Here is a 21,352-nt window from a genome sequence, read left to right as displayed (position 1 = left end):
ATTAGAAAAAGAAAATAAATTAGGGTTTTACGTCCAAGAGACAAAAACATAAACATTGCTTTGTGAAGAAACTACACTAATGCGCACTGTTGAAAATGAAACGGGATCAATGTTTCGAGGAGCATGCGTTTCAGTTGGGAGTGATTTCATAATATATCTACACCGATTTACAGATTAACATCCTTCGGTTCAATCCAACCACTTTCACTTACCACTGACACAGTCGTGGCATATATGTATTGAATTATTGCTGCAGAAGGAGCTCCGAGCTCCTGGCAGCCCCTAGCTGCACCCAGAGCCCGCAGTCTGAATGACACAGCGCCGCCGCTCGCCGTTGCGCTGCAACACATTGCGAGCTTTTGGTGCGTTATTGTGACAGGCAGCCCCATCCTCTCCACTGGCCTCCCGCCTCCTGTTTACTGGCATGTTAGTCCCCGTGGGATGGAGTTACTGTTGCAGATTAGTTTCCATCTGGATGTTAGTCTGACCCCCCTTTGAAGTCTCCCTTAATGAAAAAGCAGCATCTACAATTTGATTGCAGCCGGAGAGTAGATGTATCCTCTCCGCGCCAGCCTTCACAAAAGAGCCATTGAAAGCCCCGGTGCCAAACAAAACCGAATGAAACATCGTATTTCTTCTTCAAAATCTTCTGTTTCTGGAAAGCGTGTGAGTCGTCCAATTGTCTGTAAAGGTAACTTTGCAAACATGCAGCTCAAGTGGATACGGGTCTCTGTGCTCATGTTTGCGCTCTCCATCGCGCAGTGCCGGGGCTCCCAAGTCAAGGCTGCCCGACTAGACCGCTGGGCGAAAACCGGACTCCAGTACCTGAGACTGAACCTGTGCAAGAGGGTCTCCTCCTTATCCGAGACCGAGTGCAGGAGGCTGGCGCAGCTGTCCCAGACCGGGGTGGCCGTCTACGCCTCGGAGCCCAACTCCGGGGAGAAAGTCCTGGCCATTCTGCCCGACTCGCCCGGCTCCATGCCCGGTAGAGCGGCTCCAGGACTCCGACCATCCCCGGGTCTATCCAAGTCAGAGGCGCACGGAGACCGAGTGCGGCACTTGAATCAGTCGGGAACGGCTTTCCAAGGGGGCAAGCAGGGCTTCATTGTGGGCTCGGGACTGGAGGGGGGCAAGAGGATGCCAGGGCTCGCCACAGAGCTTTTCCCTGGCGCCACTGCGCATGACGCAGTGCTGGCTTTGGACCCGAGTCCGGGAGAAAGTTTTGGGCACCCTATCATTCTTTTCTATATCGATTTCAACGTGAGTAAGAAGAAATGCGGACACAGAGAGGGGATACATTTAGGTAAGTTCTTTCATTCACAATTGACTTTCAGGGATAACTCCAATTAAAGGTGGAAAGGTAAACTTGGCTCTGTTTTGTCCTGTTAAGACCAATACTATAAAAATATAAAAGCAACTAAACAGACTGAACCCTGATATGCCTACACATGCCTACATTGCGAAGTCTATTTGAATAGTATTGGCATGGGTGTCCCAGCAGCTGTGCCATGGACCGGGTCCCGTACAGGGAGTGCCCTCCTTGCGCTATGTGTCTGTCCGGTCCGGCTCTGTATTAGATGAAGCGATTATTGAAAATTTGAAAACTGTCGGAAAGTTTCGGTTCTCGGTCGTTTGACAATATTGGAATACATGCACCGACTGTAGAGTCACAATTCCCAATCTTAACCAAGATAGCAAGGGATAATATTTGGCAAATTAATTAAATAATTGCCTTGGGAAGATACCTGTTTCGTTCCATCTGTTTGCTGTCTTTTTCTTTCTTTCTTCAATGCCTTTCAACAAGGGTTAAGCCAACACACTAAAGGCTTGAGCTCTTGATTTATGAAGGGGCGTAAACGCAGAAGCGCACTGACATCTCTTTCAAAACCGGCTCCTTCTTTCTGCCGCTTGCTAAAGTGCAGCCTGATGCTTATGCATGTCATTTTCAGACGCCCTGTAAAACTAAACTAAACTTTATTACAACGCGTTTATTTATTATCTAATTAGCTTACACAATTTTTTTATTAGGCTTCCATGCACGAAGCTGTTGTTTTTGTTAGGATTTTTCTTGTTATACTCTATTTTCTTAAAATATAATACATAATCTTATTGGTGTAGTGTTCATTATACTGCTGCTAGTCTACAATGTAAAGAAAACTAACAGTACTGTAGTCCATTTAAAGCAGCCTAGTACTTTTCTGTTCTCAAGTTTGTTTTTGTTCTATCTTTTTCTTTTCTTTTTTGAGCTAAACTAACAGCGCATAATAGTTGTATAATTAGCAACAACATTACCCCAGAAATCCTTTGATCATCACAGAATTATAATGCTCGGCATGTGCTATCTATATGGGCTTGCTTCAGGGGGTTAGAGTTTACAAGGGTTGTTCAGATCATGTTGGGACTTGCAAGAAGTTACTTGGTCAGGAAACACTTGACAAAAAAAGTTGCATTGCTGCTTACAAGTTATTTCGAAATATTAAAAATGAAAGCTGATGTTTTCAGTTTCCTGTATGTTAGAAATAATTTCTGATTACAGTTTGCTTTGAATCCTTTCCATATTAACTGGGATGTGAATGGTTATAGTGACTTTAAAGTTACAATTCCAATGTGCAAGGATAATGTGGCACCTGTGCTGGCACTGGTATTGGATTGTTTTCTGAGAAGCACCATGACTGCCTTTACTGTGAAGTTTCAACATCAATGCTGGCAGTATTGATGACATCAAGTAGACAAAGCAGAATAAGTTACCAATGTGATAACATACCTTGCCTGCCTGGAGGCCTGTCTTTCATTCCTCAGAACACATGTGTGAGAAACTGGAACAGCAAATCAGAGATTTATATGCAATTTCATTCACTGTACTAGAGCAGGAGCTGTACAAAGAATGACACAGTATTTTTCTCTTTCAAAATGATTGTAGCAGTCATTAAGACCAGTTAGGTGGGTGGGCATACATCTTATTAAATACACCATCAACAGGTGTCATTTTTTGTTGTTGTTGCCTTGTCCTAATTATTATTATTATGTTTTATGTAATGTTAGTTATATGACTATAAATGGAGGCACAATTGCTTTTAAAAACTCAACAAATGGTTTGCTTCAGGGTCTTTGTCAACTAATTATGTTTAATGTGTAGAGTTTTAATCTTTCTTTTGAAAGCCTGTATCCTCAAAGTCAGTGTGTTTAACAGTCACTAAACAAGGATGAAAATTTCACAGTCCTGAAATCGTCACACGCTTCTGCAGGACCAACTGTTTTTAGTTATTTCATCCCTCTCTGTCCACTGACTGCTCTTAACATGTGGTGTCATTAAACCTCTTGGAAAAGGACACGCATCTACCACAAAAACGATTACTTGGAAAGTCTCTATTTATTTTCGGAAACGAAACATTGAGAGTGATTTTTCGATAGCCCAGAGGTTAGATTACCACAATTACATACACAGCATCCCCAGCGGAGTTGCCTTGTGGTTTGACAAGCTGTGAAGTGGCTCTCTGCTCTCACACGCATTCACCTCCCCTTCCCCATGCCAAGGCAGCAAGAGGGAAACCAAGCATAGTAAAGAGAGAGACCTCTGAAAAGATGTATTTATGTACTTAACAGTAATGAAGTGCAAAAGTAGGCTTCAATGACTAATGTAGGTCAACAAAGGCAAGAAACTGCGAAAATCCCATAGAGTAAAGTAACCAAAATATGTTTTATTGTTTTGCTAAGAGAAAAGATGTCACATTTAAATATATTACAGCCACTTAAATACATGTGTTTACTATAAGTCAATTCCATAATTTCTTCTCATAACCTTCATTGCAGTTTTCTACATTGTTTCAAACCATTTCTATGTATTTGGATGAATGTGTCTGAAAACGTACCTTTCTCACATGGCCAACAAAGATGCGCATTGCCAGTCTGTCTCAGGAACAGTTCTGACTGGATACTTTTAACTTGGCTGCCTTCAGTTCAAGAGCAGAAATAATTTGTGAGAGTAGCTGGTCTGTGAGTAAAAAAGCTTTCATCACTCATAAGGTTGAAGAAGAGCCAGGAGCTGTTTACAGGAATCTTTGCTTGTAGGAGAGGTGTCCTGAAGCACATCTTTTAACTTATTTGTAGGGAGACGAGGGTCAAATAACTCTAGTTTTCTATACTACATATACTTGCACTTTACTTCCATTTACATCCTCCACAGTTCATATCCCTTGTGTATGACTTTTGTTTGTTTCAGGATTTTCAATGTATTTGAATCCAATTTGTGCCAAGTGTTCACTATTACAAACTAAAGCATCTGAGTTCTGTTCTTTTTCTTTTTCAAGAAAGCACATAAGTAATAAAGAAAGGTCAGGCATTGGTTTAATTACTGAAGAAGCCATGTTGTATGTAATTGTCTCCCAATAAACAAAATAATGAATCAAATGGGGTAGCACTTTGCAGCTAATTAGCATGAAACATTGGTCTGGTAATCTGGAATGATCATCTGTGTTTTGGAGACAATCCCAAATAAAGACGAGTAATGCTGCTGATCTCACGGATCTCCGGATAGGATACAATTAATCACATCAGTTACACTCATGTACTCTGTAATTACAGATGTGCCATCCCTTAAAAAAATAAACTTTGTTGAAACTTGTCACTACACAAGAGATCTACCAATTGGGAAGATTAGGAGCATTTCTATTTTTCAGATATGTCTTATCTCCTCCGGTCTCCTGCTGTTTGAATACACGGGTAATGGTCAAATCAAGATTTTTCATTAGACGTAAAGTGGTGTCAATTATTCATTTTGTGTCTACATCGCCTGTCCTTATAAGAAGGTTCAGACATCCCATTCTGGCTGCTCAACCCAACGTGACAGTCTCCCTCAGCTGTTTTTCCTTTGCTAGCCAAGTGTATTTTGTGTTCCACATTGCTAATATTTCATTTTAGTGGTAAGTTAGAGTTGTGACCAACAGGCCTTGAAGTCGTGCATCTGTGCAAGCCATAGTTCAGTGCCAGCAGTTAACATGAAGATTCTGATCCCACCCTGACTATTTAACAGTTTTGTATTTGAGTGTTACTGAACTGGGAAAACAATTAGCTAAGGAGATAGAATTTAATGGTGAGGTCTTTGTTACTTTGTACATCCCCCTTCAGTGATTGGAATTATCTGATTGTTGACAAGACCGGGATGAGATTTCTCTATCAAAGGCTCGTGTTTCAAGGGCAGCTGGCTAACATTGTATTTTTTCGCGGTACTTGTGGCTTAGAAATCTTTCAAAGCTGTTTTCTTGGCCTTTCAAAAAGGCATTGTTAATCCAGCTATCGGGTGTGTTTGTTTCCCTTATCTGCCTCCCCCGACTTGGGCAAAGGGGTTGAACTGTAGTTGAGAGAAAGAGAAGATGCAGAAACCCAAATAGCTCATCGCCGGGCCTGTGACCTTCCAGTTGGTCCCTTTGAAGGATGCCAAGAAAGCCAAGAGCTCTGATAGTTAACATACCAGTGTACAGTGTGGCGTCTCAATCCCCCGCGTGACATGCAAGCATGAGACGCTCCAATCTGGAACTGTTTTCAGAGCTTGCGTGTCTCCCGGTTTGTCCACCTCTTCTGAAAAGTTGGGTGGAAGAAAAAAATAAATATATTTTTAACAGTGTTTCAACCCACTGTGGACCATCAGCTTTTGTTAAATATAATGGGGCACTGGAGACAAGCGACCACAAAAATGAACATAAAAGTAGATACAATATCCACTTTTGAAACTTTTAAAAATAACCTCGCCATCCAGTCCATTTCATGTGGTTGGCACTTGTTGCGCTAAGCACCAACAGAATGATCAATAGCGTGTCACATATGTAATGCTTGTAAGCCATTTCTAAGTAACTAACCTTAACCGCAGCACAGAAGAAAGTGGGACCCTTTAACCGAACAAGTATTATTCGTGGTGTCATGTTTTGATCTCTCTAAACTGAATCCAGGTATACTTTGAGAACAGTTCCCCAAAAGAAGTGGCCTCGAATATGTAACATGGTACAGATCTGTTGCACTCAAAATTTAATGGTATTGATTTGTTTTTGAAGTATAAAAGAACATAAACCACACTTAGCACAGGGAGAATATGTATGTATACATTTATAAGACAGTGGAGAGAAGTTTTGGAAGGAGAGGAGATAGTTGAGTTGAAGGCCAGGGGTTTGTTGCATCTGTCTAGTTGGACATGGACGATAGCGAGATGTTTTGAGTTCCACACCCATCCATAGGAAAAGTAAATGGTTAAGTTTTGTCTGTAGAGTCAAGTTCTTTGAGATGATAAACAACACAAACAATAATAGACATTAGTCTTCAAAAGCTCCTTGGAAAACAGACAAACAAAACGATCAGATTCTCAGCTCCTCTTATGCTGACTGCTTTAATAACAAACAGTTATAAAAGACATTAGATTATTTATGTCCTTTAAATTCTTTTGATGTGGTCTTTTCAAGAACCACGAAAGAATGGCATCCTGATACATAAGACGCGTCTTTTTTCTACTCTGATGAATGATCTTAATGCTTTATCTGTTGACTTTGGAGCTTTGTGTGACGCTAATTGTCTCCCCCTGTACATTTCCTGGTAATAAGCATCAAGATCTTTGTAATTATTATTTTGACACACGAGTCAATGGGAAAGGATACCGGTGTTCTTTTCGGTCCACCGAGGGTTCACTTAGAAGATTAGGCTGCATGATGAAGCACACTGAGTTGTATTTGAAGCCGTCTATTAAGCTGTGTGTTCTCTCAAATCTATCACTTAAAAATGAGGGGATTAATTGTTTGATCATTCTACCGCTTTAAGAGAGAGATGGGGACACTTTAAAGTCAGTTTTGAATGTGGTTTCAGCTCCAACTGCTAAACAAAGCAGGGAGACCAACGCAAGAAAGATGATCTGAAGAGCAAAGCTTTCGTGGCTTGTTTTGAAGTTGCTACTGGGGCTGAGGAGTCTTCCCACTGTCAGTGTGTATTCTTGCATTCACTCCAACTCACAAATGGCAATTTTTCCCCTTCTTCTACTGTGACTTGTGGCAAAACTTTTTAATTCTGGGCTTGATGGTGAGCCACAACTCGCCACCAGACTAAACTGAAACGACTTAAATCAGACGCAATTGATAGATTTTTCGTATGATGAGAGATCAAATATGCAGCATCCCAGCTCCTTCAAGCAGGGACACATAATAAAAGGGCAGTAATAAAGAAATGTGTATTGCCTAAATTGAACATATTTACACTCCATATCAATGTTTTAGTTAAATTGGCAAAAATCTACGCATCATCTGACATATGGCTGGATTTGAACGTCTTGGAGTCTTTCTGGGAAAGTGGCAGCTGCCTCGACTGACTGGGCCAATGAGGAAATGAAGTGCAGTGATGGTCCAGGAAGAGAAAATTCATTTCCCACTGATTACAACTCAAGCAATGCTTCAAAACATAAACATTAAAAATGCTTAAGATTGTAAAGTAACATTGGGATTAATTCCATGCTTTAATAAATAATGGTTCACCTGTCTGAAATGGCACTTCCAGCATTCAAATGTTGTCCTTCTTAATCAGACATTACACAAAACCTGGGACATTAGTTCAAATTACAGACGGGGGGTCTATATCCTGTCACATACTGCCTTTTTTAATGTTAATAACCCTTATTTGAGATTGACAGTCACCAAACAATGTCCCAAAATATTCCCTTTACTCAGCCATGGTCAAATCCTTTCTGTTGTACCCATGGATATAGAAAGGTCTAGTCAGAGACAGATAAAGGAGGAACATCGAAGGCGAACGTGCAATTTGAGTGCGTTTTTTGTATTTGTTGACCGTAAACGTTCTGTGTAAACATCTCTTGCCTTTCCTCCTTTGATTTTTGCAAAGGATGTCTGCTGAGCATATGATGAATCATATTGTGTCAGTACTTTCAAGACAAACAGGATTAATATGGATTTAGCTGAGAAGGCTACACAGATGTTTGTCAAATAATTTTACGATAACCATGAAAGAAATAATAACAAATAATGGAAGTGATTCTGTGTTTTTAAACTAACAGGAGACAGTTGTTGGAGGTCAGTTATTTTCCAAGAACATTTTTGCATTAAGTGACAAGGTTTCACATCCATAAGTGAGCACTGGTAGTAAGCATTGATCAAATACTTTTCTCTTCAGGCAAACTGGTAGACTTCCTTTCAACAGTGTGCTGTTTCTTCCACATGCACTCCATCCCTTATTTACTCTTCTTTTGATGTCTTCCATAATATCGCCATCTGCGATTAGATTTGTTGCCCAAGTTAGACATGACTATTAACTTTATCGAGTATCTGTTGATCTATTTCAATTTCCTTAGATTTAACAAAGCTGTTGAACTTGACTTAAAGTATACTATACTATACTAATATACTGTAGAATACAATCTGCCTTTTAGGACATAAACAATACATCAGCTATCAGCTGTTGTTTACCCCCATGTGACTTTGTCTGGCCCCCAGGGGACGAGTGTATGACCCTGGCACTGAAGAGCCACTGCGAGAACTTGCTGAAGAGGCGCCAGAGCCGGAGTGAACGGCAGGGCACCAAGGGCCGGGCGCGCCGCAGCCAGCATCCGGGCCTCCTGCGTCCGAGCCGGGCGGAGCGCATCGGGGGCATCTGTGAGGTGCACTTCCTGCCGCTGGTGGTGGGGGTGAGGGACCTCAGCAGGACACAGCGGCTGCACTGCGTGGGTGAGTCCAATTAATGTGTATTGCTTACGCAGGGGGTCTGCTGGGTCACTTTCATTTTATTTATGGGATGTGATGAGGAAATGTATCTCCAGACAAAGTCTGGGTCACCTAGTCTTCTGTCCAGATCACACTGAAGTTCGGAGCAGGACAGATTCTAAAGAGCAAGATAAAGCTGGCACGAGTGCAATGGCATCTTCCCCGACGTCTCTGTTGCAGGGCCACTGGGCTCTGTTCAAGGCTAATTCAGCATACTGACGAGTAACTGGAAAATGAACCAGAATTTGTGGTTACCTTGGCCTTTAGAATATCACTGCAGCATTCACCCTAGACCCACTGCTTGGCTGGAGATGAGTAGACCTTTCGCAACTCTTTTGAGCTCTTAATCCAGAAATATGGCTAAGAGCATGTCTTTCATTTCATACTCAGACAGGATCTTTGTGGTGCAGTCATTTGTTTCCAGAAACAGGATTGCTAGGAGCTCTGTTTTAATACTTGGTTAAACATAAAAAATTAAGAGACTGTGGAACAAATAGTGACTGTTTGAATCCAAGGCAAGCAAGGTCAAGGGCTTTTAAATTACACACATCATCAAGAGGTAAGGGTTGGTTTTCACGAAAAGGACACAGTTCCAGAAAATTCTTTGTAAAATATCTCTCATGGTTTAATTTTACTGAACTGTGTTTGCTGTAATTAACATGAAACTAAATTTATTTTATTTGATGAATGAAAGATTTATTTTTTCAAAGCATTTCAGTACTGGGGTCTGGTAAATCATGTAGCTGGAGTTACAGGTCAGCCTTAAATTGACGGTTTATAAATACATTTATTGCAATTAAGCAGGTAGTGATTTGAAAATCAGGTGGAAGAAACGCCACCCATTAGTCCTTTAAGTCTCGATTTCTCTTAATTGAGTGAACTTGCTTACCAAGCTTAACTATCTTGAGTTCCCCATCTTTAGAAATTGGTGCTTGAGGGTGACTTGTATAACTAGCTGGATTAGATCTCTCCAGGACCAGGGTGGCCCCAATGACTGCCATGTACATTACAGATGAACCTGAAAAACGTGCCTGACTTTCAATGTGACACATTTCTGTAGAGCACCAGGACTTCGCGCCCTGCCCTCGTCCTCTGCCCATCGCCAGCCCCAGCACAGCCATCGCCAGCTGCGAACTCAACAAGAACACCCGTCGCTGCCACCAGCAGCACCTGCTCACCCGCCAGTCGTGTCGAGTGTATCAGACCTGTGACCATGCCATCCTGCTCTCAGGTACGCCCCGCCACCCAGGGACCAGTGTATATGTGAACACGTGTCTGATTATGTCTCTATGAGTGTGCATGCTCCTGAAGTATTACTTAATTTTCTTCTTCATTTTGGCAACTCACACACACATTTGCATTATAACTGTGTCGTTACATAGCAATCAGAAATGTGACCAAACACAGGCAGCACAATGCAGAGAATGCTACAGTGAAACAAACTACATTACAAACTATAGCAACTGTAATACATGAGGTGAAAGTTTATGGAGGAGCATGTAGGAGGAGTTAAACAAAAGGTGCTGGTATAATATGGTCGTCAGTGGGTAGTGGGTAGTGTCAAGTACCGCAGTGCTGCTGATAACAGTTTATAGATGCAAGGCAGAGAGGTGGACCAAGTCGGAATTGTAGGTATAGCCTTATTTATATTTCTATAATCAAAAAGAAAGCATTCATACACAAAAAGGTTTTCAACAATGAGGTGCGAACCACAACACTCAAAATGTCTCCAACTCACGTGATAAAATCCACTTTTTAGGTAAAGAACGATGTGGCAGTTATATCCACAACGGCGAAGAACAGTTCAATCAAAGTGAAAATACTAGGTATCCCATTTCAAAAGTATATATTTATGTAATCCATATACTGCAACACATTTCAACTCTTGAATTGGTAATTGTATTAATTAGTTGTATGCGTTTTTCAACTGTAGCCTGATGAAGACAGGCAAATGCTGAAACCTGCAGAGGTCTGAGTAGTTGAACACGGCTCTTATGTTTTTGTCTTCCAGGTGGCTGGCAGGAACAGATCACCTACCAGCGCCACAGGCAGAACATCATGCACTTCTACCGGATGCTGAGAAACAATGGCTTCGAGAAAGACCACATCAAGACCTTCTTCGCAGGCGATGGGCAGGTAGCAGGTAAGCAAATCCTACGTTTAATTATTTATTACAAATAAAAAAAAATATATAATTTACATATTTATGCCACAAACAGGTCCACTGGTGCAACATATGAACAAGCAGACAGGTCAAGAACGTTCTCGACAGCTTCCTCCAACAGCTTTTGTAGGCTGTGCTAATTTACTTGAGGCTATTACTGCTAGCATCCATTAGAATGAGGTGATTATATGTTATTAGTTCTATTAGTCTGTTTCTGCCTGCTGGCTGGAGAAAGAGTTGGCGGGTTGCCATCCAAGTCTGGGAAGGCCAGTCACACTCCTGCTGTGAATGTCAAACACCATTTCAGTTAGTATAATCTGAACACACCTCTGGACTACAGTGGCCCTACTTGGTTGTACATTTTTCATTCAGCCTTCGAGGCAAATGTCATGTTAATTGTCAAAGGATAGCAGTGTCATATATGGATGCATTTTGTTGCAGTACCTGTCATGACAGATCAGGGAACTACTTTATTTTTCAGATACCCAGGGTTGCATCCACAAACCTAACAATCTGTGACTGGGTCCTCCGAACCAAACATATTTCAGATCCATTGATGTAACAAAAACAGCCTAACAATATAGTTAGGTCCATAAATGAAGTGTAGACTTTCATCTTTAATTTGAGTGTAGTTACATCCAGGTTGGGTGAATGGTGTAGGAATTACATCTATTTATATATGTGGTCCCCCCAATTTTAGGGGCTCAAAAGTATTTGGACAAACTAACATAATCATGAAATAAATTGTGAGATTCAATACTTGGTTGCAAATCCTTTGCAGTCAATGACTGCCTGAAGTCTGGAACCCATAGACATCACCACATACTGTGTTTCTTCCCTGGTGATGCTCTGACAGGCCTGTACTGCAGCTGTCTTTAGTTCCTGATTGTTCTTGGGGCATTTTTTGGCAATCTCGAATCTGGTCTTCCTGTTTCCTGTTTACATCTTGTGGTAAACCCTCTGTATTTACTCGGGTGAAGTCTTGTTGATTATTGACTTTGACACAGATACGCCTACCTCCTGGAGGGTGTTCTTGATCTGGCCAAGTGTTGTGAAGGGGTTTTTCTTCACCAGGGAAAGAATTCTTCTGTCATCCACCACAGTTGTTTTCCATGGTCTTCCGATTTGGCCACACCTAATGTTTTTGCTATCTCTCTGATTGGTTTGTTTTGATTTCTAAGGCAAAACTGAAGGCAAAACGCCCCAAGAACAAGCAGGAACTAAAGACAGCTGCAGTACAGGCCTGGCAGAGCATCACCAGGGAAGAAACACAGTATCTGGTGATGTCTATGGGTTCCAGACTTCAGGCAGTCATTGACTGCAAAGGATTTACAACCAAGTATTGATACTCACAATTTATTGAATGATTATGTTAGTTTGTCCAAATATGTTTGAGCCCCTAAAATTGGGGGGACCACATATAAAATGGGTGTAATTCCTACACTGTTCCCCCAATTTGGATGTAACTACCCTCAAATTAAAGATGAAAGTCTACACTTAAAGCACATCTTGATTGTTTCCCTTCAAATCCATTGTGGTGGCTACAGAGCCAAAATGATTACAATTGTGTCACTGTCCAAATATGTATGGACCTAACTGTATATATCATCATCAGCAGCAGCCTTTATAGAACCACTGCTGGATGAAGACCTCCTCAAGATATATCCTCGTTTCAATGATAATCAGATTACAATACAGAACAATTAAATGAATACCAAATGTGTCTGATATACATTAAGGTTTTAAATGATTAATTATCATTTTTTATTCTATCTATACAGTATTTTCCTTCATGTCTTTATACATGATTAGTATAGTCAATACATCCAGTCTAGAAAGGAGGTGTCTGTTAACACTGCAATCAAGAGAAGGCCTGTGTCTCATTAGGAGGTGTCAAAAGAATGAAGTAGCTGCTCCGAGACCGGCCCACGAGAGGCTGGAGGAATCTGAGGTGTCTGGCAACGTTTCTGTTCTGAGAAGAGACTCTCCTTTCGAGAACCCATTAAGTCATTAGGAGGCAGGCAGCTGGAATAGGAAACTCAGCCAGATTTCCTAATGAAAAACTGACATCTCCTTATGTGTAGAACAGGTTTTTTCCTTCCCCAGCTCTTCTGTTTCTGTGAAGGCCATTGACTGTTAATAGCCTTTTGATGCCAGTGCAAGTAGGACAGGGAAATGTTTTTCTCTTCAATATAACAGCTACCATTTAAAAAATATGTTTTTTACATGGAGTGGTTGTGTAATTTTTTCTCAAAGGCATGTTTTTGTCAAACATTCAGACCGTTTTTGTGTAGAATATGCCTCTGTGTAAAATGCAATAAATAAAAATAGCAAATTGGTTTATGAGAGCCTGAAAATGCTAATGCTTGACTGAAATGTGTAAGAGACGAAAAAGGAGCTACATTCAGTATGTGTTAACACAAATTATTAAGAAAAATACAATTTCCTTAGTAATATTAAGATTATGTAGTGTGTTTTCTTTATTGTCTTTTTAATGATTAATGAATAATAAAATAACAGCAATCCTTCTGAAGTGCCACTGAAGACTTCTCTCACTACCTGAACTCTGCTTTTGATGCGTCACACACAGGAAGTGAGGCAGAGCTGCACATTTTAGCCCAAAAACAGCACTCTCTCTCCCCTCTTATATCGGTCAATGTATGACGTCATGTACCTGACTCAAAGCCATCCATTCTCTTCATTATAAAAGAAGCATTGCTCTCAATTGTATCAAACTTTACATTAAAGGATCCCAACCTCCTCAGGTCCATGACCAGCTAAGCCATGCATGCAATAGTTCTCAGAGTGAAAGGTGATTTTGCATTTCCAGACATCTGTGTTTGTGTCTCAAGCAGAGAAGGAAGCAGAGGGCGTTTACCCCGCCACAGAGAAGGTGGCCATCCGTAGCCACATCTCCTACATCTGCCGGGCGGTGCACTGCGCAGACTCTCTGGTGCTGTACCTCAACAGCCCCACCCGCAATGACGGAACCATGCTGCTCTGGGATGTCAACAAAAACGGAATTGTGAGTCACTATGGTCCATTTTGGATCATGGCTTGTTCTTCTCACCACTGTCTTCCTCCCTTTGTAGTTTCCATTTTGCCTTGCTTTCACTGCATTTTCCTATTGTTTTACCAATGCACTCAAATATCGGGGTAAGGAGAAATATTATAATTGGCCATCCAAGTAGTAAGGCTGTGTGACACCGAGTAAACATAGGCAGCTTTGAAAACTACTTGGTGACTGTGGTAAAGAACACAATTGTAATATCACCAAAAACACAAGTTGAATGTGAGTATGAACAAATACCAGAGGAAACTGTGGCCCTCAGATGGATCAAGCGATGTCTGGTTTAACACTTTTTTTGTTGTTCATTCATTGTCTCCCAGATTGTGTGGGCCGCAATATTTCCAATATCACAACCCTGTGATATTGAATGCATTTTGTGCTTTTACAGAAAGGACGGTTTCAAGTAATCCATATGGACGATGAAATTGCCAGGAAAAAACATATTGAGTTGCTTTATGTCAACCTTTATTTTTGTGCTTTACTCAAGGGGATCAATATCTGTCAGTACAGCATGTTGATTAATCATCTTATCTTCCCTATTTATAAGGACAGCGTGTACATCATAAATTATCACTGTAAGTTCAAAGCTTTTGAAAGTAAATTAAAAGTAACTGTAGAAGCTTTTTATTTTTGGAAAATATTTTGGGTGACAAAAGGGCAAGTTTCATGCTGACTAAGAGAACAAACTTTTCCACCAGAATTCCAGGAAAGAAAAGTGTCTGGTTCACAACATCGACATAAAAAATAAATAAGTCCCCAATTTACAGGGTGTTTAATATACCTGAGCTCCCCGAGTCGATAATGTGTCCTCTTGTCTTTTGCCAAAACCTGCAGCTGAATCCAATCTGTGGTTTATGAAGAATCTGGTACCAAAACACGAAGCTGTGTTGCAATTCCACAATTCCCTAGCAGATGAAAAAAAAACATTTACCTGCTTTCCAGTGAAGATGCCAGTGCACTGACAAAGCCAATCAGTCTGTCTTTGGAAGACTTTATAGAGGTGTCCATCTCTGTTCTTGGAGATTCATGATTTGATTTCTTCTTTTTTATTTTTTCGTGGAACATGTTTTTTTTTCAGCATTTTAGGGATAAAGGGTAAACACAAATTAAAACTGCAAGTAAAGAGACACACAGATAAAGAAATAAACCCTGCAAAAAAAAAAAAAAAAATATATATATATATATATAAAAAAAATAAAATAAAATATATATATATATATAGTGTAAAAATAAGAAGACATTCTTTTGTTTTGGCAAAAGTGAAATAATGCATTCTTCCCTCGATTGTGGTGTCTTGATTGTCTCCACGTTGTCTCACTGAGAACTCCCCGATAAAGACTTCCATCCCACAGAATTTCACAATGTGTGAATTTTATCTGATTTGGAACCAAAGATTTTTATTTTCTGGATCTGGGTCTATAGATCTAGCATCTTTGTGCAGGTTTAACCCCACTTTTACTGAGTTTCTTAGTTAAAAATCTCCTACTTGTATGGTCTAATAGTTTTGCTGTCCTGTTCCTTAACAAAAATCTGAATTTGATCTAATCTGTCAACATCCTTTGATCTTCATTAAAGTTAAATTTAATTAATCACGACATACTGTCAATGTGAAGCAGTGTAGTAGTGTGTACATTTACATTCTGGTGGATCCGTCATTTATTGAGGTTTGCATTAAAAACATATTTTACTGCAGAAGTCAATGTGTGTGGCACGCTAATCTTACATAAGAATAATTAAAAAACGAAAACTGTCCCAGGAGTTAGTTTTGCAATGTAATAAAACATTACACGTTGCATATGTACGTCTACTGCTCCATTATTACGTCTGCAAACAACAAACGTCCAATCTATCATTTGTTGCAGCTTGTCTCTTACGATGTTAAACTGTTTTGCATGTGTAGCAAATTAAGTCATCCGGAAAACGGCAACCTATAATTTGTCCATCATCTTCCCGGGATTTTTAGCTGCAGGGGTTTGATTTGATACGTACACAATCAAATCCAGAGCAGCACTACAGTGTGCAAAACAGCGTCGGGCCACCGCTATAGGCTGTGCACACAAAACAGAAGCCAAATCCCACCGGAAATGCGTGCAAAGCCACATTCGCCTCTACTTTGTTCCTGATCATGGTCAGTGGGATTGAAAAGTGGGATTAACAGAGATAAATACATATATCAAAAACACCTCCCTAAGCCTGCAATTTAATTAGAGAGCCACCAGCCCACCACATCCACCACTTAACAACAACAAAAAGTAATCCCTGTCCTGCACACTAAAGCAACACTCTCATCAGCTATTCACTCCTTGTTACATTGTGGAACTTTAGCACAAGAAGATTATATTAAATTGTGCTGAAGGCTTGGGCGAGTTCCCTTCGTTTTTTCATTTGCTTTTAAATCCTCTCCGTCTTCCAAAGGTAGCCTTGTGGTATTGCATTCAGTCTTTTTAATCTGCTCCATATGCCCACTTTGTTGTAGAGCTTTAGCCTGCAAATAAAGCTGATGATATCAATCGATCAATCTGTCAATAAATAAGTATATAGACTGATTAGATAGAGAGATAGATACACCATTCAAAATTGTGCTCATTCCAAGGCAAAAGAACTTTCCTGATAAGCACGACATGCCCTGTGTGTTTTGTGTGTGCCGTGGTTGGCGTGTTGACAGGTGTGTTCCTCTGCGTCTCCCCAGGCAGACCCCAAGGAGCGGTACTCGGTGAGCGAGTTGCTGTCGGACCTGGAGGGCTGCCAGGCCCGCCGCGTGCTGCTCTTTGTGGAGCAGAGCTACAGCGCCACCCTGGCCAGAAAACTGCGCATCTCTGGCAAACATCGCAACGTGGCCCTGGTGAGTGGGGCCCCCTGGGGGACCACCTTCTCTCAGTTCTGGGGAACCCTGCGACCGAGCCAGTGCCTCATCGACCACCTCCGCAAGGTGAGTCTGCCAGGTTATACCACTCAAGATCTAAGACAGAGGCAGACAATTCCAGTCCTTGAGGTGCCAAAGGGGGTTCTGGTTTACCATAAGAAGTCATACAGCCTGTATATACCAGGTCCAAATTGAAATGTATGTATAAATCCTGCAGGAATTCGCCCCTTGAGGACAGGAGATATGCATCTACAAGTTTTGTTTTGTGTCATCTTACCAAAAATACACACGATGCATGAAATCAAAGAGCATTTCTCCTTTCGCTTTCACTACTAGCATTGTCATCCTGCTTATCTCCTGGAAACCCTTTCAGGCGCTTGAAACGATATATGAGCACATTATGTTCTTTCTCGAGAACTGTTTTTAGAGATATGTGAATAAACATATTACTGATTATCTGCAATGTGCTAACTGCGTCATCAGCTCCATTCACTCTCTGATTCCTTAGCAGCGATAAGGAATCTGTCCTCCATGGACAATACAAAGATACTAGTATAGCTGGTTTACTGTAGCCAATCTTAATCTTAAATAATGCCTTTGCAAAGGTCTTTGTGGACTTTAATAATTACTAATAGTTGTTTCAAAATTGCAAATTTTAAGATGTGTCCTAGCACGTCTCCTTTCTCCTCCCATCTTCTGGGCCTTGACTGTGTTTTCCTCTCGGTTCCTGGCAGGTTCCCTCCACACCCCGGATGCCCGAATCCGGCTTGGGGCTCCTGAATGTCACCCTGTCAGGGGCCCCCTGCAATGCCACCCCACCTCTGACCGAGGCTGAGATGCGCAAGGAATACATGGGCTGCCAAAACCTGCCCACGGCCTTGTGGTATCAGCAAGTCCATAGACAGGAGGAAACCCAAGACTGAGTGGGCCACATGGGCATCACGGCCAGGCCCGGGGAACCGTAAACACAGTCAGCACTATCTTTTCCTCTGACAACCACTCAGACCCCCCACACCCCTTGCACCAACTTTTTGTGTTTTATTTAGGAGGTGATACAAATCCTCCAAACCCCACCTCCACCGCACCAATCTCCTCCACCCATCTTCTGGAGGTTATAGAGTCATTTGTGTCCATATTTTGTTTGCTTGTTTGTTTTACTTTGTTGTGTTCTTAGTTTTTGATTATTTGTTCATTTTCAATTTATGAATACTGCTCTATTGAGAATACGGACTACCGAGGAGTATTTGAGAAAGAAACCCAGGAGCTCATCATAGCTTGTTTCCAGAATATGATTTAGCCTACGCTCTGGCTTACGTGGACTGGACTGGATTGAAGGAAAGAAATTGGAATGAGGATTTTGAGTTTTTTCTTTTTAAAGGAGTTGTTGCCTGTCCTCATTTTAAACTGCCCTCTCCTTCCGTTATTCCTTCAGAAAGAGACGTCTTGTTTCACAGCACTGCGGAGATGACAGTCTTCCCATGGGGAGTAGTATGGAAAAGTGCTGTGCAATGGGCAGCAAAAGTTCATCCAAGGGGCAGCTCCATTCTTGTGAGGATACTTTCAATGGGTCAGTGCAGAAAAAACATTAGACCAGCGTATATTGCGTTTGAAAGAAGGCTCCATTTAAATGTAGGAACCCACAATAGAGTATCCCAAAGCCTGTGCCTCACAAATGTCTGATGAACTTTAAACATGAAGTGGAGTCGTCGGGGTAGAAACTGCTCTTGCATAAGGCTTTATCCTTTTAGCAACATGCAGGGGAAATGAGCGCTCAAAGAAAAGCTTGTTAACATCTGTCATTTTGGACCCAAAGTTTTAGTGAATATAATGAAGTGAAGGTATGCAAATTATACATGTGTATTGGTCTAAAGGCGTCCGCTACATGTAAATCTTTTATAGGTCACATAGTTACATAAATAACACATTCCCTTGCTCACTTTAACACTTAGCTGCACTATTTAAGTGAAAACAGCTCCGGACTTTTTCTTGTTTGGTTTAGGAAGTACCACACAACATACACAATTGTCTCATTATACCGCCTGAATTTCTTATAGTATTAAACCTGAGTAATAGTTTGGGCCTGAAGGCTCTGAAGGTTAACAAGATACCCATACCGAAGCAAACAGTGCAGTGATTATGTATTCGCTTCAAAACCTTCTTCTTCGGAGAGATTGACTTCTGAGAGCCTTGGATCAATTCAATCTTTGTTCCTGCCCATTCCTTTTGGTATTTTTCTAGTTTGACGCACTGATGTTTTAAATCCGATTCCAAAAAGTTAGCCGCACTTAACTTACAAAACATTCCCTGCTTTAATTCACCATATGACGGTTGCGTTGAATAATGAAGTGTCAAGAGATTTTGTCTTGAAAGCACTTGCAAATCAACTACAGACAACACCTAAACAATTGCTTGTTCAGAGTCCAAATCAATCGCCTCAGTCCTACATGGAAAATATTAAGAATAAATAAATAAATCTATTAGCTTTTGTTGTCAATGCCAGACAAGACTCGTACCCATCCAATATAATGGCTTTGAAATTGGCATACAATGGAACTACTTGCAATATACTTTATTTTTTCAAGGCTCTAATTAAGTCTTGTATCTGATACATTCTATCTAATACAAACATAGGTCCTTGCATTGATGTATACCATAATATTTCATTATCACATATCAGACAGTTAGAAATACAAATAATTTTACACACCTGGTATTGGTTTGACACTGGCAGCTCTAGTGCGATGCAAGCATAGCATTCTTCTTTGTGACCAAACTTTAATCTCGTACCAGTCTACCAACACAGCACTTGTAACGTCGAAGTGGAAATGGATGGGGAGGGTTTTGGAAGGCCTTCAGGCTCTTGGCAAATTGAAATGAGGCTTCACTCCACTGCTCGGCATTCAGAACAATCAGGGTCTCAAATCGAAAGCAGATGCCGCATCGGCCGAAAGACAAAACAAAGGCAGTCTGCATTTCATCCTCGTGAAAAGACGATCCCCCCCCCACTCACACTGTATCGATGTACAAAGAGCACATGGACTCAGTGACCGTTCCCCTTTCTGCATTCTGGTGTCATCCATGATTAAAAATGAATATGGTAAGGTAGGAAATGTACATCATATTCAAGCAAACAAGTATATTATCAGAACATCCAACACATCACCAAATCAGCAAATCCAGAAATAATAATAATAATGTCCTCATGAAAGTTTGCCACAGTACATCTGCATGGTATTTGTGCATTTTCCCCATGGCTGTACCATGCATTTTTTGTGTAATGCTTTCCCATTGTTTATATCATGTTTAACTCTACCTTTCCATGCTTGCCTTCATTACAGTGTGGTTTAACCACTGGCATAATACACAAACTTAATTTAGTAATAGTACTCTTTTATAAGGGTGACCAGAATAACCCAATGTTAATAGCTTTAAGGTGAGTAGGTCTTATGTAGAAAGTGGTAAATGGAAAGAACATATTCCTTTCTGAGATGTTAGTAGATGTCAATAAAGGCATATTCCACATGTCAAGAGAAGACAGTTGACATATTATGGAGAATACAAACTTTCTTGCTAAGTGGCATTGGGAGTGCAATATACAACTGCTTTATTGACACAGCTGTCAAAATATTTGGTTCGCGTCACACGTTTCTTGGTGAAACCATTCCCCCTTCTTCTCTTATGGTGTCAAGCTGTAAAGTATTTGCCCTAGTGTCGAGAACAAATACCTACAGGAGTGCTTGTATATGATAGGACAGAGAACATGTGTAAGTTATTTTCTGTAAATATCTGTGTGTTTTTCTGTTGTTGTGTAAGACGACTGCAGTTGTCCAGTTTTACGTTTTACTGTGCCGGGTGTTTTCAAATTCAAGCCCCTCTTTTTGTGTATTAAACCCTAGAGTGTAAGCAGCTGTACATATTTGTAATAAATTAACTTTTGTACATAGTAAGGTTTGTCTGTGTTCTTGTGCACAACAGCCCGTCGGTAACAGTAGAGGTACAATTGCTTCAGTGGAAGTTAAAGCTGTGTAAACATGCTTAATAAATGCAAATAAATGTTTTCACCTCATTACTGTTTATTTACACATCATAACACACCTTTAAGTCATGTTCAAATATAGAAATAGGATCTCCTGGACAGAATTGGTAAACTTACCCAATAAAACACAGATGTTACAAAGCAATACACCTGTTGGAGGAATAAAGGTCAAACACCTTTGTGTTGTCCTGGTACCTGTGGGGAAAAACAGAATTAAAAAAAAAAAAAAAGTGCCTTGTTACGGTTGTATGGTTTTCAAAGGCTGTACCTGTTGGGGGGTTATCTATCTGCAATATATGGAGGATATCTATAAATCTGGCAGGGCTGTGGATTGTACAGTATGAAGCAGCTTTGATGAGCTGAAGGGCCTGTTTTTCTGTCATAATTAAATCTAATTTTATCACATGAGAGATGTTGACAGAGCTTGAAATAGCTCTCCTTGCCGTTTCTGCATCACTACCACCATTGCAGCAGAGAG

The 21,352-nt window shown here is 40.8% G+C and overlaps 1 protein-coding gene across 2 annotated transcripts; it reads left to right on the top strand.

Moving 5' to 3' along the window:
• The first annotated feature begins 383 nt into the window (after nt 1-383).
• LOC136711968 (uncharacterized) lies at nt 384-20,904 on the top strand. Of its 2 annotated transcripts, none has more exons than XM_066688585.1 (7): nt 384-1,303; nt 8,475-8,705; nt 9,802-9,972; nt 10,753-10,884; nt 13,758-13,930; nt 16,665-16,904; nt 17,573-20,904. In XM_066688585.1, the coding sequence occupies exons 1-7, from the start codon at nt 553-555 to the stop codon at nt 17,759-17,761; spliced, it is 1,887 nt and encodes a 628-aa protein (XP_066544682.1). In that variant the 5' UTR covers nt 384-552; the 3' UTR covers nt 17,762-20,904. The 2 variants fall into 2 exon arrangements, with proteins under 2 accessions (XP_066544682.1, XP_066544683.1); XM_066688586.1 differs by having other exon boundaries at nt 385-1,303; nt 13,761-13,930.
• Nucleotides 20,905-21,352: the final 448 nt, after the last annotated feature.

This window comes from Amia ocellicauda, chromosome 16, assembly GCF_036373705.1.
Source record: "Amia ocellicauda isolate fAmiCal2 chromosome 16, fAmiCal2.hap1, whole genome shotgun sequence".
In the NCBI taxonomy this organism is placed as follows: Eukaryota; Metazoa; Chordata; class Actinopteri; order Amiiformes; family Amiidae; genus Amia; species Amia ocellicauda.
Note: the sequence above shows the minus strand (reverse complement) of the source record. Positions and strands in the feature narration are given on the sequence as shown.

Excerpts from the sequence above, each read along its gene's own strand:
- LOC136711968 (XM_066688585.1), top strand. The coding sequence starts at position 553 with ATGTATCCTCTCCGCGCCAGCCTTCACAAAAGAGCCATTGAAAGCCCC. Across the intron at positions 8,706-9,801 it reads ACAGCGGCTGCACTGCGTGG|AGCACCAGGACTTCGCGCCC; the intron begins GTGAGTCCAATT and ends ACATTTCTGTAG. Across the intron at positions 10,885-13,757 it reads AGGCGATGGGCAGGTAGCAG|CAGAGAAGGAAGCAGAGGGC; the intron begins GTAAGCAAATCC and ends TTGTGTCTCAAG.